Consider the following 25,721-nt stretch of genomic DNA (forward strand, 5'->3'; position numbering starts at 1 on the left):
AGTTTAAAATCCCTCATTTTAAGCCCTGGTTGCATCTGTGACCTGTTGGGTGATGGTTTCCACTGCTCCACAGGCAGCACACGGCTCTGCCCTGGCCCTCCCTGGCAGGGCCTCAGCACTTTGCTGCAGTTTCTTGCCTCTCAATTTTCAGATGATTTTCATATTTCTGTTAAAAATATGTTTTCTCTTTGCTGGTGTACAGTGAGTTTCACTGAGAAAATAACTAGAGATCCCCTTTAACAGGATAGATTTTTTGATTTAGCACTGACAAATAAATATTTCTCTATTTCTGCAGAGTGTTTGAAGATGTAAAAATAGAAAGTATATGAAATAAATCTTTACAGTAGACTTTTTCAGACTATGAGAGGCAGAACACTTGCTGCTGGACCACAAAGGACTGTCCGAAGCCAGTTCCTCATCATTCTCAGCTGCTGAATCATACTAGCAAGCTAAAACTACAGCACTTTCCCAATAATCTTATGAAAATAAGTATCTACTGCAGCTATCACATGTTGTGTCAGGAGGGAAGGAAGCAGTGAGACCGCCCTTTTGCTGTGATCCCCAGTGATCTGGCTAAGCCCTTTGCTCTGCTCATCTCTGGAAGAGCAACAAAGGTCCCAGCATTGCTGGCAGTGTTGCATTGCCTCAGGCTCTGGAAGGCAGTGGTTAGGCACCAGTGTGCATGGCAGCCACCCACCTAGGACTCAGAATCTCTCTTAGCCTTTTCTGGGGGGTTTCTGCCAAGTTCTAGCTGTATTCCTCACCTGGTGTCTCTCTCCTTATCTTGCCTGAGAGTCTCCTCTCATCTGGCACAAAACTGCCATTAAATAGTGAGGAGGAGCAGAGTGGGACTTGTCCTGTCATTGTGATAAACAAATCCAGGTGCATCCCTGGGGTGTGAGAAATTGTGTTTAAGTTCCTGAACTGGAACCACCGCATGAGGACCTGAATGGTAAATCAACAGTTGTTGGCTGTGTATCAGCTGCCAAATCAAACTTTGTGTTTATTTTTTAACTCCTGGGCCCACCTCACTAGTTGGCAGAGCTTCTAGATCTCCATCAGCTGGAGCTGGTCCCGTCTGCCAGCTGTACACTGTTCAGGTTGCCTGCTGGAGGAAGGAGCTGTGTGCTCCTCAGGTGCTGGGAGTGTGATATTGCTTCCAACAAGGGCACATTCCCTCCTTTCCCTCAGTACTGGACTACACGGGGTAGCCCTGGTCCGGCAGAGGAGTGGGTCCATGGTGCAGTTGGACACAGGACTGTGCATCTGCTCAGACAGGATGAGAGACAGGACCCTGCTCGGAGCTCAGTGCAAAACCTTTTCTCATGTTCCCTTAGTCTTTACAATCTCCCTCCCAAGGAGCTGTGACTTGCCATACTTGGTACAGTCCTGGAGTGTTGGTGAATGACTGTGTTGTTTCATTCTCTGAATGGACACCATTTGGGGCTGGATCCTTTTTCTTCCATTGGCACTGAAGAAGCTACAGTTAGAGACTTCACAGAATGAGAGAGTCATTTACTAGCTCAGTGTTATTATGTAATTTCAGAGTGAAGGAAATGTCAGTCTTTCAGCTTGCACCAGCTCATGTTAATTATGCAAATATATGCACTCTAAGAACCCTATGCATGGTTTGATTGTCTTCAGAGGTGGACTTTGTTCAACAGACATCAGGAAGACCATGTGATCCCAGGCTCAGCTCTTTGCTGAACTGTAGCAAAAGGTACTAGGCCATAGCGGTATCTAGAATCTTCTTCTTAGAGTCTTTTCAACAGTGTCCCCTTGAAGAGGGATGTTCATGTCAGCTAAGACAGCCAGAAGTGAGGAAGAGTTGGTTTTTAATCACTGTGGCTTGTGTGCCTTTTCAGACTCTGAAACTTCCGTATTTTTTATCAATGTATTATTGGTATTCACTTTACAGGTAGAACCTGGTAAGCCTAAATAATTTTAGGGACAAAGGAGGGGACAGATGTGCCCTGAGGGTGGTAACGAGGGATAAAGAATGCATCCTGGGTGGGAAAGGGCTGATTTCTATGTGGTCAGACAAGCACTCTCCGTCCTCTGGATGGCAAAGTCATGGGACCCATCAGACAGGTACACAGAGTAGTGAGTTCCTTGCCGTGAGTTTTCTCTTTTATCGGCTAAACAGTCCCACCTGACTTCTCTCATCAAGATGTGCCAGTCCTTTAATCATCTTTTGGCCCTTACGTTCATTCTGATTTGTTGTACCAGTCAGAGCATCGTGGCTGATTTCAGCACAGCCACTTGAAAGATGACCCAGAGCTCTCGTCTAAGGCATCATTTCACAAAACTGAGTCCTGCTGCCCTGACACTTGGTCTCTGATTTCAGCATGGTGAGCTGTAACTGATTTTTCCAGTCCTGATTAACAGAATAAGACCTCTGAGATTTGATGGTCTGAAAGATTAAAGAACATAACAAGAACATATGCATCTTGCATAGCTATCCTTGACAGCTCTTCAGACTAGCTCAGAATTTATTCTGCAGCTACGGGGGCTCTAGGTGCTTCCATTTAAAGTAGCAGAACACAAGGATCTGTGCTGTCAGCATGACCTCCTTTTCTGCCTCTACAGCCATCTGTCTGTTTGTAGGATCATCTCTCTCCCTCAGGCATCCTGTTTGTCACAGTTACCCCAGTGCACTATCCTTTCTTCCAGCCTAGCCTGGCCTCCATAGAAGAGCCCTCTCTGCCTGACTGCTGAGCACTAAACCCACAGCATCTGCTCCTTTGTCCTCTCTCCCTCTGTCTCTTTGCAGGTGCAGTCCTGAATTACCACTCCAGAATCAGTGTGGCTTTGCTCTTCACTTGCTATCTTCTGCCATAACCAAAGAAATTCTACACTCAAAGGGCCACATAGTCAGAATGTGTTAATTAGACCTGTAGGGATCACCAAGTCCAACTCCCTGCTCCTCACAGGTGTAGCTGAACTTAAACCATATGACTAAGAGCATCATCCAAATACCCCTTGAACTCTGATGGGCTTGGTGCTGTAGCCAATTCCCCAGGGAGCCTGCCCACCCTCTTGGTGAAGAACCTTTTCTAATGTCCAGTCTGAACTCTCCCAATGCAGATTCATTCTATTTCCATTTATCCTAGTGCTGATCACCAGAGAAAGGAGATCAGCAGCTTCTCCTCTGCTGCCCTTCTTGAGAATGTTGTGAACAGCAATGAGGGTACCCTCAGCTTTTCTAGTATGTGAGCTATACATACTCTTAAAAAAAAAATAAATTCTGAGTTTTCCTCCTTTCCAACTAGTTCAGGAGTTCAGCTGCACATCCTGAAATGCCACCTCAGTATTAGTAATGGAAATCCATCCTCTAGCCCAGATTAGCTGTTGTTCACCATCTCTGGGATGTTTTGTGTAGTGCCACCATGGTCAGGAGGAGGCACCCGTGGGTGGCTGCCCTGTAGGAAGGAGCTGTATGTGTCTTCCGTGGGCCTTTGGGGTGAGGGTGCTGATACCTCTGCACAATGGTAAGTAATGTGATCTGTGTGGAGAAGGCAAACGCCCTGTCTGTTCTCTGAAACCTTACTGTGGTTGTGAATGAGGTGTGTTTGTGTATTAAATCTTTCCATGTTTTTAAATGTTTCCATGTGTTATGCAGCAAGCACATTGTGTGGGTAAAAGGCAAGTAATGCTATGAGTCAAAACTACTTAAAAGACAGAAAACAAGTTAGCAAACAAATAATATGGTCATCTTTGTGCAGCATCCAGAGGTAAAGTACAAGGGCTTCATGATTTCTTCTACAAATACAAAGTTGATCAGTACAGTAACAAGATGGCTAAATTTATAGATGATGCAGTTACTGAGCTCTAGAAAAGTCTGTGAGGAACTTCAACTAAATTGCACAGTCATGGTGTTCATTAAATTCATTGCCAAAAAAAGCAAAATCAAGCACACTCGAGAAATTAAACCTTCTAGACTCCCTAAAAGAGCTTAATAGTTTCATGGCAGGGTGAAATTTGGATATCACTGTGTACCCTAACTTAAGATCTTTATTTGGTGCAAAGCTAATCTTAGGTTATATTATGATGCATAAAGAAATAGGGTGGGAAATGTCGTGGTTTTAAACCAATAACTAAGAAAATTACTTATTTCTTGCTGTGAGATATGGATTAGAACAAGAGCAAAACAGGCATAAAACTTAAAAGGGAAAAAAAGAAAGTTTATTGACAAACTACAATAAGAAGACCAGAATAAACTTCCAGAAAAAAACCTTTTCATCCCCTGTCTTCCCACTATTCCCTTGTTCACATGACAAAAGAGACAAAAACTTTGGAACTTTGATGGTTAAAACAGTCCCAATTCTTGCTACAGTCTTTTCACCAGTCTTTATAGAGAAACAGAAGTTCCTTCCTGTTAATTTATGGAGTTTCTCACAAGAAAAGCTATTTTTGTTATAGTTTTCCATTGCTCTAATGTTAGCTGCCCAGAGCTGCTGTTATTAGAGCCCACTCCTCCCATTTTCACATCACTCTCAAGTGTGTATGGGCCATGAGTCTAGGGATGGGATTTTTAAGGATAAGTTATTCAAAGGCAAAATGTCTTCTTCATCTGTTTCTGTGAGCTTCACCAGAAAACAGTTTTCTCATTGCCTCTCAAGGCTTCAAATCTTCCAGCACTTCACTGTACCATAATTACTCTACTTTTTACTCAAAATTTACACTTTGAACACTCTATTCCTCCCTATTTACCGTCATGAATTAAAGGAGTGTTTTCAAGACCTTATTGCCCATTTCCATAGTTTTAACAGAAAGATATTTCAGCTTAATTAAAGCATCTTCTTAATTCTCTACCTTTTCTGAAGCTCCTTTTCTTTCCTGTCACTGGTAGTTTATAAAGTCTCTTTTCATGTTGATCACTCTCTTTTCTCTCTCTGGATAAAAAGATTAATCCGCAAGTCTCATCTGGGAAATGAAAGAGTTAAAATCTTGCCCAGGCTGTTGTAGGTAGTTCTGTGGCCTCGGCCGGTGCAGGAGCTGGAGCCGTCTGCGATGGAAAGTTCCTCATGGCTGCTCTGGAGAGTGTAGGCGCCGCGCCCAGCCCGCTGCAGGCCCAGAGCCCTCTCTCCTTCTTCACTCAGCAGTCTCCAGTGAATCCAGCCACAGCAAAAAACCTGCAGCCGAGCCAGAGATCGGCTCGGCCCGGCCCGGCCGGAGCCCGGAGAAAACCCCCTCCACAGGGCCCGCATCCCCCGGCCGGGAGACGCTGGGCCCAGCCCAGTCCCCGCCCGGCCGCATGGCCTGGGCAGGGAACGGGAGGCCTGGAGCTTTGCCGCCCTTCCCAGCCAGGAAACAAAGAGAACCAAGAAAGCTCTGGTTTTACACTTTAAGGTAGGGTTCACAAGTTGATCCCACTTTTCAATGGCCTAAACTGCTGTCAATTCTCAGCAATGACCGATAATTGGTCAGGAGAAAAGACTCCAGGCAGTTCCCAGCAACTTAAACTTTCTTAAAGGTAAAGTAACTCCATGACAGAAATAATACAGAAAATACAATAATGACACCCTTTGAATCTTCTGTGCGCCTTCTTGTGTACTTCTATTCTTGCTCATCCCAGTGGCCATAGGGATAGATGACAGCAGTTCCAAGGGACTAAAGAAACTTTCCTCCAAAGGAACAAGTGGTAAGGACCAGAGGCTTTCTGCCTTGGTGGGGACATGATGGATGAGAATATTTCCTGGAAGTGCACACGCACAGGGGTGATTGAAGAAATCAGAATGTGGCTGAACACATAGAGTGAGGGTTCATACAAAATGAGAAATGTAATGCTACTGAAGAGAGGAGATTTATATTATGTAGCAGCTTCTGAGTATAGTTCGAGAAAGCTGCACAGGGTCAGGGATCTGTGTTCAGAATCCACCTGGAGATGAGCTGTGTCCAGATATTTGTTCCAGGTAAATTGAAGACTGCAGTCTTCAGGAGTCTGAGAAGGATATTCCTTGTACTGGTCAATGGAATGGAGGGATTTTCTAATTTGCAATGCTATTTCCAGGCATGCATTTCATTGTGATAGAGCTCTAATAAGGACAAATACCTGGAAGTGACCTGAACTGCATGCTCCCAGTCACCATGTCTGCAATGTCAGTCACACTGCTACGTGTTTCTGGTACATACGGTTTTTGTTAGTGAGAGGAATGATGTGCCAGGCTGTGTGTTTAAACCCTCTGTGCAGCTGCTACTGCAGGCTGCATAGAGAAAGTGGTCAGCAAAGGACTTCTCAGCCTGATAAGCGCTTGGATTCACAAAGGCCTTGGGCATGTGTGTTCCCTTAGCCAGGCACGGGCTGCTACTGCACTGGGCTGGGAAGGCCACTGCCCCAGCTTGGGGTGAGTAGGGTCTGGGGCATGGGCCATGTTAGGGCACTGTGTTGCTGCCTTACTCACAGTTTGCGGCCTGGAGTTCTGTTCTGTGCGGTTCTGTTCTGTTCTGCTTTGCCTCTGAATTTAGTTAAAAAACAGTTTGGGGTATTGGTGTGCACAGGTGTGTGCAGTGACTCCCATGTTTCTGGAAATGGCCTATCTGTAGAGCTCTGCTCCTCTGTCTTCCTGAGAATCAACTGCTGCAACTGAAGAGAGGGAACCTACCCCACAGCATGTCAGGAGCAAAGCTATGGAGGGGTGCAATGCTTCACAATGTCGCAGAATTGGCAAACTGTAGGCTGGAAGGCACTTGGGATTGTCTAGTCCAATCACACTTGCTCAAGAAGGGTAAGCAAAAGCAGCCTTCCCAGGCCTGTATCCAGCTGTGGTTTTAGTATGTCTGGGGATGGATGCTCCACAACCTCAGTGTACAACCTATTCCAGTATTTGACCACCCTCACAGTAAAAACAGTGTTTTTCTTGTGTTCAGATGAAATTGCCTGCATCTTAATTTGTTCCTCACATCGTGTCACTGAGCATTACTGAGAGTGCCTGACTTCCTCTTCTTCATTCCCTCCCATCAGGTATTTATTTATTCATATTGAAAATATCCTTCCCCCACACTCAGCCTCACCTTGTATGAAGACAATTTAGTCCCTTAATCATCCTCACAGCCCTTCACAGGGCTCAGTCCTTCCCCATTCATCCCTCCCATCTGCCAGCAACTGCTGGCCCTGCAGCTTGAGCCTTCTCTTTCTTTCCCACGTGCAGGGGACATTCCCTGTGGGGTGAGGGGCTGCCAGCAGAATGCTAACAGCCAGGCTTTGTTCACAGCCTCAGTGGGACAGCTCAGCTGCCTCGGATCTCGGGATGGCAGGGAGAAGCACTGTTTCCATGCCTGTTAGTGCCACAGATGAGCCCCTTGCTTCTGCAGCTGGCACTGTCACCAGCGCTGCCCGGCTGGCAGCCCACAGGCTGGCCTTGTCCCCGCAATGCCTGCGCATTGGTGCCTGGAAAGGTGCCCACAGGTGGCCACGGTGATTGCACTGTGCCCAAGAGCCCTCCCTGGCACGTGGCACAAAGATGAGGCTGCTGGTGTTGGTGCTGTGCACCAGGCGGTGTTCCCCAAGTGCTGTGGGTAACCACTGCTAAAATGATGTCTGCGGTGTGCAGGCACCAAGGTGGCAGAGGCTGTGTCACTTTGTCTCAGTAGTAATGTTGAAAAATGGGGGCAGATCACTTCTGTTCTGGATGCCCCAAGCAGCAGGACTGGAGGTCCCAACGTGGGGGAGCTGTGTGAATGCTGCACAATGGATCTGTGAGGAACCAGGGTGCTCCTTGTGAACACTTCTGGGACACCAGCAATGCCTTCACAGTTATCATTGCCTCGAGGATGAGTGGGGTTTTGTTTCTTCTGGCTGCACAGAATGCCCCAGAACAGCTCCTGGGCCCTCCTCACCTGTGCCTCCTCCCACCCTCCCATGCTGCTCCCCATGGCTCACTTGCAGCATCCCTTCTGTGCACGGGGCCTTGCTTCCCGGTGTCTCCAGCCATATAGCTATTCCACATCAAGTGCCAGAAATGCCACTGAACTCAGTGAATTTTGCATAGTGATGGTTTGATTTTAGTCTAGAGGGATGATTTTTAGCCAAACTGAAAAGTTCAGAAAGCAGCTAGAGAGGCCGAGTACAAATAGTTCTGCTGAGAGCTTAGTTCGCTTTGGGCTGAAAGCTACCTTTTGGGCTTATCTGTCTGGTTAATTGCTAGTAAAACATTCCAGCAAAGTGAGTTTGGTTTAAAGCTATGCTGAGTATCAACCTTCCATGCTTCCCATCCTTCCCATCCTTCCTTCCACCAGATAGATAGATCTATTTTAGAAGGAACGAGATCTGCCTAGAAAGAGGCAATGGGAGGTTGTGGAGGGTGGAAAGAACAACACTGTCAGCAAGCAACAGTTGTCTGAAAGATGTGAAATAAAAACTGGTGTTCATCTTCAGTGAAGGTCTATGGACCTCCAACTATATATGAGGGATTAAAACCTGTGAAAATCTTAAACCCTATAAATTATCCATTCCAACATTTAAGTTCTAAGTGCCTGGCTTGTTGAGTGGATGTAATGTCCAGAGGTAGGTACTAGCAAAGACTAATCAAGAAAGGTTCTGTGCTGCCTTGCAGTGACCAGGAAAGTGCTGCAGGAGGGTGCTGTATGTTGTCCTGCCTACCAGAGCCATCTGATGTGGGCATACAACAGCAGCTCTGGTCCTGGCTGTCAGCGTGGCAGACACTCAATACCCTTCTGTCTAATAAATTAATAGGGCCCTGGAATTATGGTAGCATTTTGCCAAATATCTGTACAATGCCCGTGACAAGGTGAGCACACAAATTGCTTTTTTTGTGCTCCCAGGATCTTCTTTGCTCTTTGGCTTCTCCTTTTTTTTTTCCTCTAAATATATAGAGAGAACAGAGTCCTCCCTTGGTTCCTATTTGTGCCTCTGGCAAGAGAATGAGAATTCTCGTTGTCTAGGTACTTCCCATAGCAGCAGCTTAGGAGTGCACATTTGGATTAAAGAAAAATGCTTCATTAAAGAAAAAAACTGTTATGAATGAGTGGAGACTTGTTACCAGTGCTGCACCATTCCAGTGAAAGCTGAGTTAGCACCCACTGACTGGCTCACAGAGCCCTGTGGTGGCTACGGTTTGGACAATGCCAGAGACACCTCTCTGTGGTAGCTGCGATGAGGCAAGGCACTACTGTCTGGAAGGGGGTAATTTGTCTGCACCAGTGTTTACAGACACAGCCATCTGGCACAGGCAGGCAGCTCAAAGTGCCTGGCTCTGTGTGGACTTCAGAGTATGTTGGAGCTGAGCGTGCTGATCCAGAAGGAGGATTTCTTTCCTTGTTGCTGAAAAGAGTTTGCTCTGTTTTATGAGACTTAGGTATCAAACTGGGTCTTGAATGCAATTTGAAACTTTGCAATCAAACCCATGCTGAAGGGGTTTTTGAGGCTAAAACATCAGTAGCTGGCTGCTGTCTCATCAGCTTCTCTCATCCTGTCTAATCCCTTTTCTTTCTCAGGCCAAAGAACTCTCCATCACCAGAGTGACACCCTGGATACGGTGATCCTGGTAAATCCTAATGTGGACAGCATTGTGTCTGAGGTAAGGACCAGGTGTGCCATCAAGTTCTCTCTACATCAGTTCTCCTGCCCTTGCTTGACATAGAGGTCACGATCATCACACTTCGCACCTTCTGGAGAGTGCAAACCTGCTGCCAGTCTGCTGCAAGGTGTGGTAAAAAGGCCAGGTGTTCTGGTCTTGCCAGTAACCAGGGTATACACAATTACCCTGATGTGACACGGAGCTGTGTTGGGCAGACGGTAGCAGCGCCTTCCCTCTTCAAGTAGCAACCTTTTTGTATGTAGAAAATGTAGGGTTTGGCTATTTGTGAATAACGTGAGTTATTGCCTGCCCTTGGGGTTGGGATTCTGGGTGCTGGTGTGGAGTGTAGGTAACTTCTAATGGCAGCCCTCTGTCTCGTGGTAACAGGTCCGCTCACTTGTGTGTGATTCATCAGCCCACAAACTACTGATCCTCTGTGGTCAGAGCTCAGACCACGAAGGAGACTTGGTCCTGCAGACAGGGACTTTCACTTACCAGAAGTTTGCTGAGATACTTTCAGACCCAGAGGTGAGTGTGAGCTGTAATCCAGCACATTCTCTCCTGTTCAGAGTGCACAGTAGAGCAGTGCAGCCTGCACCCTCCTTCAGGTGGCAGATTTGCAGACAGATTGGTTTGAAATCCAGCAAAAAAATGCATACTATAAATAATTCATGTTATTGTCTTGGGTATCTTGCTTTAACTCTCTAGCTTAAGTCTTCCAAGGAGCAGGCATGGGTGATTCCTTTAAGTGTTCAGCTTGAAATAACTTTTCAGACTGGCTCTGCAGGGGGAAAACACTCAAAATTTCTTGAAGCAGGTCTTAACATAACTGTGGGCAGCTTCTAAAAACAGCCAAGAGAAGCCATCATCATTCTAGAAAATGTGGGTATTTCTCTTCATGTCACCAGTCAGTCCACCAAGCAAGTTCACAAGGTTAAGAATGTTCATTAGATGATAAGGGATTGAATAAATGCTGATTAAGTAACTACATGATGATGACATAACTACAGATGCCGCTATTTAATTGCAGAATTGCTGCATCATTCAGTTTGGAAGGGCACATGAAAGGTCTGCCCACGATCTGTATACAGCAGAGTAAGCACTGAATTTAGGCAAATTTGGTCAGGGATTTGTCCAGTGAGGCCTGGAAAACATTATAGGGTATCTCTGAACCTCTGCTCCAACGCCGATAACCTCAGCAAGATATGATAGCTTTTCAGAGAGGTTTACATTGTTGGTGCTCCCTGCAATACAGATATGATACTCTGGTTTTTGAGACGCTCTGTTTCCATGGATCATGTTGTTTAGAGTGTCTCTGTCTGATTGAATATATAATATATTGCTGCAGGAATGATTGGATGATACTTCAACAATTGATACTATTATTGTGATTACATCAGCAAATATGCTTCACTTATTTAAATGGACAGGAACTAGTCACTTAAGGGCTGCTAAGCAAAAGAATGTGTTCCTTTTCAGTGTAAAGAAGTATGCAAATCTCATTTTGGATACTTAGCAAGTTGAGGCATTATACTTCTTTGGTTGATCTATGTTCAGCATAGCAGTAAGGAACCTTGGAAACTATATGGACCTTACTTCACTTACTAATCACGTGGCATGTCCCCAGCCCTGTACATGTAGCAAAGATGGAGTCATGACTTTCAAAATAGGTGCCAGGAAAGCAAATTAATCTAAATAAAAAAGAAAGTCCTATGTCACTAGAACTACACAAAATACTTTATGGTGGTTGACTAGCCTAAGTGAGTGAGGCTAAGTTCAGCCAATGATGCTTAGCACTGAAAAGGTTTTCTCAGGGTTAGAATTCACAAATCACAAAAAATCACCCCCAACCTACTACTTTTGAGCCCAAGCCAGGGACTGATATCCCAGATTTACCAAGAGGTAAGGAAAGAGGACACAGTGGTTCCTGTTTTTATTTTCTTTCCTGAGATCTTGTAACAATACACACCCAGCAGTCAGAAGCTGTAACAGCCCATCAACATTAACAAAAGAGGCTCTATGCATTGATTTTCCATGGGCTTTCAAACTATTTAATCTACTCCCAATGTTTCCCATTGGTAAAGTGATCATGGTATCTTCAGTATTTCTGCATTAACTAGCTGCCTTTTTTAAAGTGCTGCGTAGGTCTCAAAGCTCTATTTGACTTTTATTTGTCTGTGCTTATCTCATTAGGTCACCCAAATTCTCAGCAACTCTGATTCAGAAACCAAGGCCTCTCTTACTGTGTCGTGCCTGGGAGAAGGAGCCTGGAGCAACCTTGGGCATCCTGGATTTCAGGACATAATTAATCTGAAACTGAATCCTGATCCTGTTCTACCGGAAATGGATGGGGTGTCTGAATTTGCAGAATATGTCTCTGAGACAGTTGATGTGCCATCTCCATTTGATCTTCTGGAGCCACCCACCTCAGGGGGTTTTCTGAAGCTTTCTAAGCCATGCTGCTACATATTCCCTGGGGGAAGAGGTGATTCTGCTCTCTTTGCTGTCAATGGGTTTAACATCCTTGTGGATGGTGGCTCTGAGAGGAAATCCTGCTTCTGGAAGCTGGTAAGGCACCTGGATAGGATTGACTCGATCCTGCTCACCCACATTGGTGCAGACAACCTGCCTGGCATCAATGGGCTGCTGCAGAGGAAAGTTGCTGAGCAAGAGGAGGAACAATCCCAGGGCTCTACCAATTATAGTGACTGGATGAAGAATCTAATCTCTCCTGAGCTAGGGGTGGTTTTTTTTAATGTTCCTGAAAAGCTGAAGATGCCTGAAGCCTCCATGAAAGTAAAGAGGAGCATTGAAGAAGCGTGTATGACACTGCAGTATCTCAACAGACTGGGCATTAAATCAGAGCCTCTCTACAGGGTGGTGAGCAGCACCATCGAGCCCATCACGCTCTTCCACAAAATGGGAGTGGGTAAGCTGGACATGTATATACTGAACCCTGTCAAGGACAGTAAAGAAATGCAGTTTCTAATGCAGAAATGGGCTGGCAATAGTAAAGCAAAGACTGGCATCATTCTTGCAAGTGGGAAAGAAGGTGAAATTTCTGTTCCCTATCTCACATCTATCACAGCCCTAGTGGTATGGCTACCAGCCAGCCCAACAGAGAAAATTGTGAGGGTTTTGTTTCCTGGAAATGCTCCTCAAAATAAGATACTGGAAGGTCTTGAGAAACTCAAGCACCTGGATTTTCTAAGGTACCCAGTGGCTACCCAGAAAGATATCACTTCTGGAATACCTCCACCTGTGCTGAAGCAGACCAAAATGAAACAAAGAACTGACAGTAAGGAGAGTCTTAAGTCTTCCCCCAAGCCATCTGTGACAAAGCAAGTCAAGAAGGAAGAAGCAGTTGAGGAGGGGATTAAGGAAGTAAAACCAGAAGTTGTAAAGGATGCTAAAATTGAGAAAAAGGTTAAAGAACACACAGAGAAAATTCCTGAGAAACCTGTTAAACATGAAAAGATAAAGACAGAAACAAGTGATGCTCTCAAAGCTGAGAAAAGAAAATTGGCTAAAGACAAGGTTGGAAAAAAGCATCTCAAAGAGAAAGTATCCAAATTAGAGGAGAAGAAAGACAAAGAAAAGAAAGAGATTAAGAAGGAGAAAAAGGACTTAAAAAAAGACGATGGAAAGAAAGATGAGAAAAAAGATTCAAAGAAAGATGATAAAAAGAAAGAAAACAAACCAGAGCTCAAAAAAATTTCTAAACCAGACTTGAAACCATTTACCCCAGAAGTAAGAAAAACATTGTACAAGGCAAAACTTCCAGGCAGACTCAAAACTGAGAAGATCAAAGTAAAACCTGAAAAAGAACCTGAAAAGGTTCCTGCTGACCTCAAGACATTACCAATGGAGACAGCACCTGCACAAGTGGATCTAGGAGAGACATCCATAGTGGAACAGAGGTTAGTCCTGTCTTCACCAGAAGATCTTACAAAGGACTTTGAGGAACTGAAGCATGAGGAGAGACAGTCTTTGCAGTTGACTCAAGAACTGTCTGATACGGAGGTTAGTGATAAGATTATGAGAGCATCTGAAGCAGAGGTAAAAGACTCTGTTGATATGAGTGGTCAGAGTAACCTTGAAGTGGATCTGATTTTAAAAAGAAAGACGCCTGATCAGGGAGTAACTACTACTGATACAGGAAAAGAATCATCAGCAGAGGAAATGGCAGTCCATCAGTGGGAGCTGAGGGGAGGTCCTGCTGAAAAAATAGAGGATGAAAGAAAAACAATAGATGAAAACCATGACATAAGATACTGGGAGGGAAAAACTGAGCAGGGCAAGGACATTCAGATGTTTTCTGACAAAGAACACCTGCCATCACATACAGACCTGTTGGCAAAGGGTGCTCGGCCACCAGTGTTCAGAGAGGAAGAAAAGGAGGAAGAGGAGAAAATCTCTTTGGACAGAAAACAGAGGGAAGCAGAAACGTGTGGAAAGTATATTGATGGGACAGAGGCACAGGAAGAGGATGAGAAGGAAAAGAGAGAAGATGTGATAGAAAAGGCAGAACTAGAAGAAAAGGAAGAACAGCACATGAAAGCAGAGGACAAAGTGGAGAAGAATAGAGAATTCTGTGGGCTGAATCAGGATGATAGGGAGGACAAACTGTTTACCATCACAGAGAAGGAAAGAGAATTTAGTTTCATGGATGAGAAAACCAAGTTACTTGGAAAGGACATAACAAAGGAAGAGGCATATCTGAGCAGCCTGCCAATCCCACCAGGAGCTACAGCAGAACATGTTTCCTATATCCAAGATGAAACTATCCCTGGCTACTCAGAAACAGAGCAGACCATTTCTGATGAAGAAATACACGATGAACAGGAAGAGAGGATCCCACACTTGAAGTATGATGTTAATGCCTATAACATTTCTGTTCCTGACCATCCAGGCTCTTTTGAAGCAGTACATGGAATACAGGCCATGCCTCCTGCTGATCTTTCAGCCAAGGGCTATGCTGGCCAGGAGTCTGAAATCCTGGCATATCCTACAAACATTGTGGCAGCACCTCTAGCTGAGGAGGAACACATATCTTCTGCGACCTCCATTACTGAATGCGACAAGCTTTCATCTTTTGCAACATCAGTAGCAGAGGACCAATCTGTTGCATCCATAACAGCACCACAAACAGAAGAGACTGGGAAAAGCTCTTTACTTTTGGACACAGGAAACAGTATGCCCTCCTCTCGGACTGAAGCGACCCAAGGTCTTGATTATGTTCCCTCTGCTGGCACAATTTCTCCCACATCATCCTTAGAGGAAGACAAATGCTTTAAATCTCCACCCCCTGAAGATTTCCATGCATTAGCAGAAGGAGAGAGGAAACTGGAAACTCAGAAAAAGGACCTCCATGAGGAGGTAGAAGATGAAGAAGATGAAGAAGACGGGACTCCAAATATTGAGATTCCTGAGAAACTCAGAGGGCATTACAATGCCCCCGTGTTTGCTCCTCAAGGATGCCCTGATAATGTGATAATCGGTGTTCCCACACAGGTGATGCCTTTATCCACTGAAGAAGCACCATTTTCCCAAGCTGACTCTGCAGAGGCTGAAGAAAGATGCACGAGTCCCGATGACAGCACAGTCAAAATGGCCTCTCCCACTCCATCTGGCCCCACCAGTGCAGGGCACACACCCTTCCACCAGTCTCCAGTGGAGGAAAAGCTGGAAACAGTAGATTCAGATCTATTTGAAAAACAAACAGATGCCTCTGCCAAGAAACTGGAAGGCCAAAGTTCTGTTGTGGTGAAGGCAGCCAAGGGTGAACCTCTCAGAGAAGAGGAGGCATCTGTGGCTAAATCCAGACACGAAAGAGAAGTGCCTGGACCTGGGCAGCATGAATTGATTTTGAGCAGTGATGTTCCAGTGTCCCCCGAGGAGGAGGCACAGGAGGAACCAGTGAGGAGGGAGGAGCTGCCCTGGCTCTCTTACCACAAGCAGGACACAGTGGTGATCGGAGAGGACAAGGAGCGTGCCAGCACAAAACCAGAAACAGATCAAGGAGCTAAAACCAAGACAGAAAGTTTAATTGGATTTCCAGAACACTTGTCCTTTGAGCCATTTGTAACCACGGGAACTTCTCTAGGAAATGTGAATCTTCCACAGTTCACAAGCCAAAGCAAATCTAAAAATGACAAATCTTTGCAATTTTCACCAGATGGCATCAAATCACCTTCTTTTACAGAAGAGAGCATTGGTAAAGAAAAATCCTCAAATATTTCTAGGAGAGTTATTACTGAAGAAGGAAAACTGCTGTATTTCACAGGAGACGCCACAGAAAAGAAATCTTCTCATGTTTCCATTGAAGATATTTCCCCAGAAGAGACCAAATCCATTTCTCTTACTGAGAGTTCCAGCAGGAAAACCTCTTCAGATGTTTTTATTAAAGGAATTTCTCCAGAAGACATCAAAGCGCTTAGTTTCACAGAAGAGATATCTGCAAAAGAAAAAACTATGTCCAACCGCACTGACAAATTCTCTTCAGGAGGTGAGAAATCCATGGGTTTCGCAGACCAGAGCCCAGCTACATATGAAAAATCACTGGATATTTCTGCCAAAGAACTGAAAGAAGCATCAAAATATTTTCCTTGCCCAGAAAGTATTTCAGTTAAAGACACGTCACCCAGAGATTCTTCAACTGAAGAAATGTCTCCAGATGACAGCAGTTTATTTTCTGCATCAGAAAAGGGCCTGTTGAGGGGAAGAAATGCAGGCTTGGACTCTCAGGAAGTATCTCCAGATGCAAAGGGCTTACATTTTACAGAATCTAGCCCAAGTGAAGATAAAACATCTTCACACATTTCTACTGAAGGTGTAAAATCTTGCAGGTTCAAGGAAGCTCAAGAAAAAAAATCTCCAGAAATGGAAAAGTTTTGCATGAAAGATTTAAGTTATGAGAAGAAAGTGTGGTTTCCAGAAGAGGTAGAAGAGGTCCCTCTTCTGGGAAGACGGCAGAGATATGACAAGGAGAGGGAGAGTACTTTCTTGGACGAGGTACCAGAATTTGAAACAAAATCCCTTCCTAAAATGGGAAAGGAAGGGAACCTGTCTCCTGCAGCGCCTGGCAGCCAGACCTGGAGAGGACAAGAAAGGGAAGCATGGGGTTCTGCCTTTGGGTATCTTCAGGAAGGGAGAGACAGTGGGAGAGGAGGGCAATTACCCAGTGAGGAGGATGAGGCGCTTCACCATGCTGAAGACAAACCCATGCTACTGCAAGCAGAAACTGAATGTTTAAAGATGGAGTCATTTGATTACAAAGAAGACACACGGAAGAGTGCCAAACCTACATCAGAAACAAAGAAAGTGGATGTGATTCCTGCTGACATCACTGTCCCAGAAAGAACACAAAGAGAAGGTTCTCCTCCATCTCCTCAGTATGTCCCTGGTGAGGAAAATCAGGCCAAAGCTTTAACTGGAAACAAAAAAAGGCAAGAATTGTTGTTGACCTCTAAACAAGGTAGTTCCTGCTTAGATGATGAGGAAAAAGCTGTCCTAGATATCTATGCAAAGTCACTAGACCAAGTTCTGACAACATCTCCCCTGTCTGCAGTGGGAAAGGTGATTGAGGTACCACCAGGAGCAGAGAGGCCCTGCAAGTTAGAGCAGTGCAAGCCACCTTTGTGGGAGGATGTCCCATCAAAGACAGCTGAGAAGAAATCGGACATCAGTGATTTGTACCAGGAAACAGATTGCAAATACAAGTCAGATAGCAGGCAAGAGGATGACTGCAAATCCACCGAGGGTCTGTATGTCTCTAAAGGAAGAAAAGAGCAGGCAGCAGCAGCATCTACCCTGTTGCAATCTATGAGAGCAGCAGAATATATTGCAGAGTCCACAGAAGGGAGTGCTGAGCTGTCAGGACAGTGTGCACACTCCCCTCCAGGACAAGGCCCATGCCAAACAAGCAGTGATGCTGTGGGTGGTGCTGGGGGTGTGGGTGCTACCATCCAAGAGGTATATCCTCCAGAGACCTATTCCAGGAGTTCCCCTGAGCCTTATTCCTATGAGGAAGGGGTCTACACACAGAGAGACGATGACAGTTCCACAAGACAAGAGCCAGAAGAAAGAGAACCGACTCCCTATCCTGATGAAAGAAGTTTCAAATATGCTGACATCTATGAGAAGATAATTGTGTCTGGAGTGGGACCTTCCCCCTTCACAGCCATGGGTGCACACAGCCCAGGTCACACTGACAAGGTGCCAGTGACAGCACTGAACTCTCAAAAAGGTCAAAATTTTCATGTGTCTGCAAAGGAAGAAGAGTCCTGCCTTTATACCTCTGCTGAGAAGGAATTGTCATCTCCAGCATCCCCTAAGGATAAAGCAGATTCAGTCTTTGACTATAGAGACATCCATGAAAGATATCTGCCCTTATCTGAAACAGAGAGGCCTAGGACATCAGGAGGACAGGAAAAACTGAAGGTGTCTTCTGCTTTGCCAGGAGAACTGGACTCTGCACTGCACCCATTGTCTGCGAACACAGCATTTGCCTCTCCCACCGCCACAACTGACACCTCTTATCAAGGAAAATCATCCACCTATATTGATGCTGGTTGTCCAGATGAGAACATAATTTTGTCTAGCCAGGAGCAGGTATCTCTGTCCCTGAAATCTGAAATCCCAAATCCCGAAGATACATACTATGAGAAAGCAGGTCGAGGGGAAGAAAGTGCAAGTGACTCAGAACTGGAAAAAGGTGCTAAGGAGAAGTCTGAAAAGGAGTCTAACCTGCACAGCCCTGCTGAAGCTGCAGGCACTGTCTATGCACACATCTCGGCCATCAGCAAGTTCCCTGTCTCAGACCCCTTCCTGCAGACCAAATGTCAGGAGCCCCTTTCTCCCAGCTCCACTGCCTCTTCTCCCTCTGGTCCAGGCTGGCAAGAGGAATATGAAAGTAGGACAACTTCATCAGCTGCTGCTGTGGAGACATATGTTGCTGGTTACAGAGACATGCCAGACATGGATAGAGATAAGCAAACTTCAGAAATGTGCCATGATTCCTCACAAAAGAAAGAGATTGCTGAAAAATCCATAAAGGAATCCCATTTCTGGGTAGCAGATTATCCAAGTGCAGCAGTGGCCTCTGAGTGCCAAGAGCAAGCCATATACCTGAAATCTGCTTCCAGCAAACAGACAGAGATATATGAACAGGGCCCGAGGGTAGAGAGCAGAGAGATGGAGAGCTCTTCTGGATTTGAAAGTTCCTTGCTAGGAAAGAGCAAAACAGCCAGCACAATCAGACATAAGCAAACCTCAGCAAGCTGTTTAGGGGATATTTCTCTTTCTTTAGAGTCTCCTTGTGCTTTGCTCTCAGACCAGGGAAACAAAGATGAGTACTTGGAGGTTTCTGAGAAAATCGGCAGCCTCGACTCATCTTTTCCTAAATTCTCACCACTGAGTCCATACGAAGAAGGCAAGGTGTTCTCCAAAGGTGTGGAGAAAGAGTCTGTGACCCAGCAGCTGAAAGATGATTCTTCCAGCCTGTCAGAAGAACCTTCATCTGAAGCCACCACTCCTGTGATAATGACTACAGCAGAAAGTTTCTATTCCCATATGCTTTCCACTCACACAGGTGCAGGAGTGGAAGTGGCTACTAGGAGTGCTTGGGATGTGCCTCCACAGGTTCCAGATAATGCTATGAAAATACATACAGCTGAAACCAAAGACTTTGTCTTTGCTGAAGAACATGGGTCTCTATTTCCCTGTGGCATGGGTGACCACACCTTGCCATGCAGAGAAGAGTGCCAGGGCTCAGAGCCCACACCATTCTCTGCAGAGCAAGAACAGCAGCACTGTGGTAGCAGCCCAGAGCAGAAGGCACCATTTGCAGAACACCCGTTGCCACTCGCATCTCTCCCTGAGGTGCTGACACCATTTCCTCATCATCAGCACGAAGATGAAACCACAGCCAATGGTCCAACAGAGGTGAGCACCAGTCTGTCAGCTTTCCAAAGTACATACCATGCAGCAGAGGCAAAAGATGAAAAAACATGTCCCGATTCTGACAGCAGTTTTTCTCCATGCACAGGCAACGAGGAGACAGAGAGGCAAAGCCGTCCTTCCTCTCTGATGTCCCCTGAAAACAGTTTCCAGCCATTTTTCCCAGATGTGCAAAGGGGTGAAAAAACAGAGGACTGTGGAGATGCTTCCCATGACATGGAGACCCAATTAGGAGGCAGTTCTGATTGTGGACAGAAATTTTCCTCATGTGAATACAAGCAGAGAAAGGGAGAACTCTCTCCCTCATTTATCAACCCAAGCCCCCATGAGCTCTCTGAAGACAGTGACCTCTCACAGGAGGAGGGTCACCCTTCAGTGCAAGGGAGACCACCCCACACTGGGAGCAGTCCCATGCAAAGCGCTACAGTGGAGGAAACCCCTCCAACATCTGTGAGTGATTCTGGAACCTCCCAGTCAGACTCTGATGTCCCACCTGAGACTGAAGAATGTCCATCCATCACAGCAGATGCCAACATGGACTCAGATGAAGATGCTGATTTCCTCCCAGTGGACAAAGCTGTGGGGAATGCTCATCATGCCAGTTCTAGGTCCAGCCATGATCCTCAGCCTTTTCCAATGGTAGATCCCCATCCCCACCCTCCACACCCTGATGTCTGCATGGTAGACCCTGATATGTTGTTAAATGAGCAAAGCATGAGCAGAACTGATAAAATTTCCAAGAAAGAAATAAAAGAAAAGAACAAAGGTGTGAGGAAGCCTTTGAGCAAACCCAAATCTTCCTCACCTGCCCGGAAATTAGATGTGAAAGGGAAACGATCACCCACTCCTGTGAAACAGTCATCTGACAAATCTCCAAAATCTGTCACTGCCAAAAAAGAAAGAGATGGAGGAGAAAAGCCCAAACCACGTAGTTCGCTGATGCCAGAGGATGAGTTATCCCGGAGTAGTCACAGCAACCCTGGCAAGAGCCTTGTTAATGGCATCAAAACAAATCCTGGTAAGAAATCCTTCCTGAAAAATACATTATCTCTATAGGTCCAAGACAGAGAAAAGCACTGGGTTAAACACAGCAGAACAGGAGCAGGTCTTTCCAGTCAGGCATGAAAAGTTATAAGCAGTGATAAGGCTGAAATGTACAAAAAGGCTGATAGGAAAGAGCAATAGAATCCTAGGAGAAGCAGCGATGCACAGAGATGGCAGGAAGCCAGGATGGACCTTCTAGAAAGACTACTGTAAAGGATAGCATACAAAAGCCATCATAATGGGGGAGGCTGTGTGTTTAAGTAGTAGGTTATTAACAAAAATTAGGACTAAATATTAATTGGGATGACAACTCTGCAAAAGTTACTAATAGAGATTTTTGATTCCCTTCCCCAGAACAAAAGCTCCTGATCCTAAAGCTTTCCAATCCCTCCCCAAAAAATAGCAGAACTTCCTTTCCCTCCCCAGACCTGTGACAGCACTGGCCCAGAAATGCACCCAGGTCACCTCTGAGCAGTGGAGCATGGATAAGTCTCAACTTCAATGCTGCAATGGAAAAGTCTTTCTGGAATCCAGGTCCTTCTGTGTTAATCTGAGTGTTTGTCCCTTGCAGAACGGTTTTGATAGCCTCTTGTTTCCTTTTTTCCAAAGCTTCCAATAGTCCTAAGAGCAGTTTGTCTGTGCCTATGGGTCCACCCGTCTATGTGGACTTGGCCTACATCCCCAACCACTGCAGTGGGAAGAACACAGATCCAGAGTTCTTCAAGCGGGTTCGAGCATCTTATTATGTTGTGAGTGGAAATGATGCAGCCAACGGAGAGCCAAGCCGTGCAGTGCTGGATGCGCTCCTGGAAGGGAAGTCTCAGTGGGGAGAGAACCTGCAGGTAGGTCGTGGAAATGCAAAGGGATGTGTCATGCTTTTGATGTCACAAGTGGTCAGAAGAAGCAGATAAGTCCTCTTTTCCACATCCTCCTGAGGGGAGGAAGCATTGAGAGATCCTACACTCCTCCTTAGCTACTGCAGGATGAACCTATCCTCAAGCAAAATCGAGCACCAACACTAACTGAATTTTCATCAGCGTCCCACACCCAGTGGCATCTGTTGCTAGCCTGGCTTGCTGAAGATTTTTCTGACAGCAACTTACTAATAGAGCTTTTAAACAAGAATATTCTGTTGCACAGTTCTCACTTGGGCAGGCTTGCAGGACACCCCAGGGGGCACTCCTGAAGACATGTACAGAAAGGTGTGTGTATGGTCTTCCAGATGAAGCAGCCTCGTATTTCGAGGTCCCCGAGTTGTACACTGGTCAATGGGTACATAGTGTCCATTAACACTGACACTGCCAGCATTGTTCCTTTTCACACTGAAGGATCTTTCTGAGGCTGTTTGTGGAGCTCCAGAGCACGATGCTCTCCCCTGCACTGCAGCCATTCTCAGCATTATTGCAGCCAGTTCAGAGCCCCATTGTGCTGGTACTCTATAAAAAAAAGCTCTGCCTCAGAACCCGACATCTGAAAGACATTAAATAGAACAAGCAGTACCAAGGGTACGGTGTTCCAAAATTAACAAGAAATTTTAGTCTCAGCTCCTATGGGCATTGTTTGTCACTGCAATTGTTCTCAATCATCCCTGCTGCTTTCTTTTCCCAGGTGACGTTGATCCCAACACACGATACTGAGGTAACACGAGAATGGTATCAACAGACCCATGAGAAACAGCAGGAGCTGAACATCATGGTACTGGCAAGCAGCAGCACTGTTGTGATGCAGGATGAATCTTTTCCAGCCTGTAAGATTGAATTCTAAATCTCCCACATTTTGTGTTCATCCATTGACTCTTCAATCACCGATGCAACATGAGAGACACCATCTAATCACAGTCCAGTTCTTCTCTGGTTTAGTCCTCTACATGGTTCCCATTTGTCAGGCAATCGGGTATCCATCCTGCTCAGCACTGGATGCCATGAGGAAGAAGTGCAGGGCTCTGTAATTTTCTGGACTGAGCTAAGAGTTTGTGCAAGAGCAGTTGCAGGCCAGGGGCACTTTCACCTTCCCTGCTTTATTCTGCTGCCTGTACAGTTTCTGTAGACTATCTTGGCTGCCTTGCTGCTGTGAGAGCTTGTTCTACTCTCTTCCTGGCTGCCTTGCCATTTAATCTGTAGCACCATGAACCTCACCTTTCTAGTGAGGGCTGAAGTGCTGCTGCTGCTGCTGCTGCATGCAGAGAGTGCACGGGAGGCAGGGGGCAGAGGCAAAATCTAACTTGCAAAGAAATTGCCCCAGGGAGATGAGGGAAGACAAAACCCTCTGACTGTAATATGACAGTGAAGGTCATTCTTCCATCTCCCCTCCTGAGCATACAGGAGGTGTTCTGAGCAAGAGGACCTGTGCTCCAACTAGGCATGACCACCACATGCCAGACTGGCAGATTTCTGTCCCAAGTGCTTTCCTGCGGCGTCCTGCACCACCTGATTGCTGTGCTCAGGGAGCTGGGATGAAGGACATGGCAGTGGGAGGGGAGGGTTCAGCACATTCCTAACTTGCTAACTTGAGCATTGCACACACAGCAGCCAGCTGACTCCTGCCCACCAGCTGTGTGTCAGGAGGAGGCAGAGAGGCTGTAGCCTAAAGTTACACAAAAAGAGCATCCAAACGCACAACTACAGCCCCCTTAACAGCAGAAGGGCTGAAAAAAACCTTGGCCACTGTTGGCCCGGGACCTACAAGAAACCTCCCTGTCCCTAAACCAAAGGCTCTGGAGGACTGTGGTGAGGCAGCTGAGGAGCATGCAGGCCACGCTGGGGGCTGGTGCCCAGCTAGTGTGGCTGTGGTGTGCCAGCTTGCATGCAGCAGCCATCTCCTCGCTGCCTGTGTGCCAGGGTCCAAGCCTTATAGTTGTGTTCAAGCTTTTTGTTGTCCCGCAAGTGTCCAGGATGTGGGGAATAGAACTTGTGGTGTGAGGGAAGAGAAGGCCCTTCCCAAAATACTCGGGAAAAAGTAGTTTATCAAGTGTAGTCATTCTCAGTTCCTCCTCATTGTGGCAGGGATGCGTTGACAGCACAGGTGAGGTACTGCTCATCCCTGTGGTACCACCTTGCAGCTTGTTCCCTGGCCTATGCATCTGTGGGCATCTGTCCCTGCTCTCTGGATGTCCTGGCAGAAACACCAATTTGTGCCACGAGTGCAGTGTGGCTATTGAACAGCCACCCAGAACCTCCTTGGCACACTGACCTGTTTCAGCGTGGGAGACACGTTCTCCCAGCAAGGAGTGAGGTGTTCAGGTGCACGAAGCCTGCAGCATCCATGAGCCTTTGCCACGTCCAAGAGAACTGACAGACGATCTTACCACAAAGACAGCCTTTCTGTAAGACAGAGAGAGTGGCAGCAGGCTGTGTTCTGGGGAAGAAGGAATGAGATGGAAAGCTGTGCTGCAATGGTTGACAGCACAAAGTATTTCCATCTGCTGTGACACCCACTGTGCTTGGCCCTGAGCAGAGGGCTGACTCCACCATGAGCATCCCTGGGCCCTGTGTTGCACTTGCCTGGGACACTTCAGTCTCAGTGCTAGTTTTCTGGCAGGTGCCATGAAGAAAATGCTGCTTAGAAACCTGCTCCTAGCACTAAAATGGAGTTTCTAGGGAAATGGTCTATTTTGCATTTTAATTTATATATTTATTTTTTTTTAATGTTAAGCTGCATTTTGTGTTGATTTAATATTTTAATTTATACATGTTAACATGGATACCATGTCCTTTTAGTGTCAGTTCAGAGGTTTCTCAGTACTAATACTAACATGCTGCAATTTAAACAAAACAAAAAGACCATAGAGAACTTGTGGGCAACAAAAATGTTTCTGCAAGGCTATGTCTAAAACCCAGCAGCTGTAGGACAAGGCCTGAGGCCAGCAGCCTCCCCAAGGCACAGCCAGCTCTTTGGATATGGCCCTTGTTAGGAGTATGTGAGCTTACTCAGGGCTTTAGCAAATCCCTGCCCTGTGCTGTGTTCATTTTAACCATGAAATCACACCGTGTCTGCCAGCATAATAAATGTCATTCTCTGTACCCTGATGGGGTCAGCATTCATGAATGTTGGTTCTGGCAATTGCAGGCACTAAAACACCTGCACCTGCCCCTCCTGGGAATGCTGGGGGGCTTTGCCTGCAGTGCTTTGGAGAGACCCTGGCTCACCCACCACAGTGGCAGCTGCCGGATGCCAGACACCAGAGGCACAAGCATGGCCCTCACTGGCTCCTGGGCTCCCTCTGCGTAGCTAGATGTAAAAGCTAATGCACTAACTTTAGATAGACCCACACATGAATGTTTTCTCAATTTCAAACTTGAAGCAATTCTGACTAAGCAGCATTAATAGTGAGGCTTTGTGAGGTGCCTGCATCCTCTGGGCAGGAGCGTAGCCACGGGTGGATTCCAGGAGGAATTCCCTCCACGCTCTGCTCTTGCCCTCTGCAGCTCTGCTGCTTAGCTACCTTTATCCTACACCAGTTTACTTCCCTGTCCTCAAGGCTCTACATTATTTTCAGTTTTTGTCGCAGTCTGTCCTGCCTTGAGTTTCTCTCATGCCCTATCTCCCTCTCCCCTCCACCCCCTTCCATCTTAAAAAAAAAAAACTACGGGAAAAAGACTTCTGAAAATGCTGATTCGTAGAGTCTGACCCTGCTTAGGCCACAGGAGCCAGCAGGACCCACCCGGAGCCAGAGGTAATACAACACTAATAGAGAGAAACAGTTAAACTCTGCTTTTGCTTGTTTCTGCATGTGGGCAACAACGCGTACTCTTCCTGTATGTAATAGGTAAAAAATACTATTTTAAACCTATAATTAAAAAAGTGAACGTCTTAACTGTATTGAAATGGCATCTTGTGCTCCTAGCTTCTTCTATGCTAAATGTTTTAAGAAGAGAGCCCTAATTCTTTTCTTCAGCATCATATTTCTATTTGAATTTAGTTCCTTGAGTTCTGTCCTTTTGCCCATTTCCACGTGAAACACTCTGTAACTAACTGCTGTCAAGAGAGGAGCCCAACACATTAATAATAAAGCCACATTAACTGCAAACAAGAACATCTCCAGTGGTTTCCAACTGTTCTTTCAGCGAGCCCACGCTTGTAGGCAGGAGCACACAGGTATGGCTGCCATGCCACCCTCCCATGCCTCCCAGCTCAGGCGAACCCCAGCTTTTCCATCAACACCCCACCCTCACCAGCAGC

At 46.0% G+C, this 25,721-nt stretch overlaps 1 protein-coding gene across 2 annotated transcripts in view; it reads left to right on the forward strand.

Annotated features, from left to right (window-relative positions):
• MAP1A (microtubule associated protein 1A) overlaps nt 1-25,579 on the forward strand; it is a 54,697-nt gene extending 29,118 nt beyond the window's left edge. For both annotated transcript variants that reach the window (XM_088062988.1, XM_088062989.1), the window contains 5 exons: nt 9,457-9,539; nt 9,927-10,067; nt 11,733-20,517; nt 21,153-21,385; nt 22,152-25,579. In XM_088062988.1, the coding sequence (XP_087919114.1) occupies nt 9,457-9,539; nt 9,927-10,067; nt 11,733-20,517; nt 21,153-21,385; nt 22,152-22,307 (9,398 nt within the window). In that variant the 3' untranslated portion in view covers nt 22,308-25,579. The remainder of the gene's footprint in view (nt 1-9,456; nt 9,540-9,926; nt 10,068-11,732; nt 20,518-21,152; nt 21,386-22,151) is intronic.
• Nucleotides 25,580-25,721: the final 142 nt, after the last annotated feature.

Source organism: Pseudopodoces humilis, chromosome 16, assembly GCF_049639895.1.
Source record: "Pseudopodoces humilis isolate 2021_Gansu_Grassland_sample_001 chromosome 16, ASM4963989v1, whole genome shotgun sequence".
Lineage (NCBI taxonomy): Eukaryota > Metazoa > Chordata > Aves > Passeriformes > Paridae > Pseudopodoces > Pseudopodoces humilis.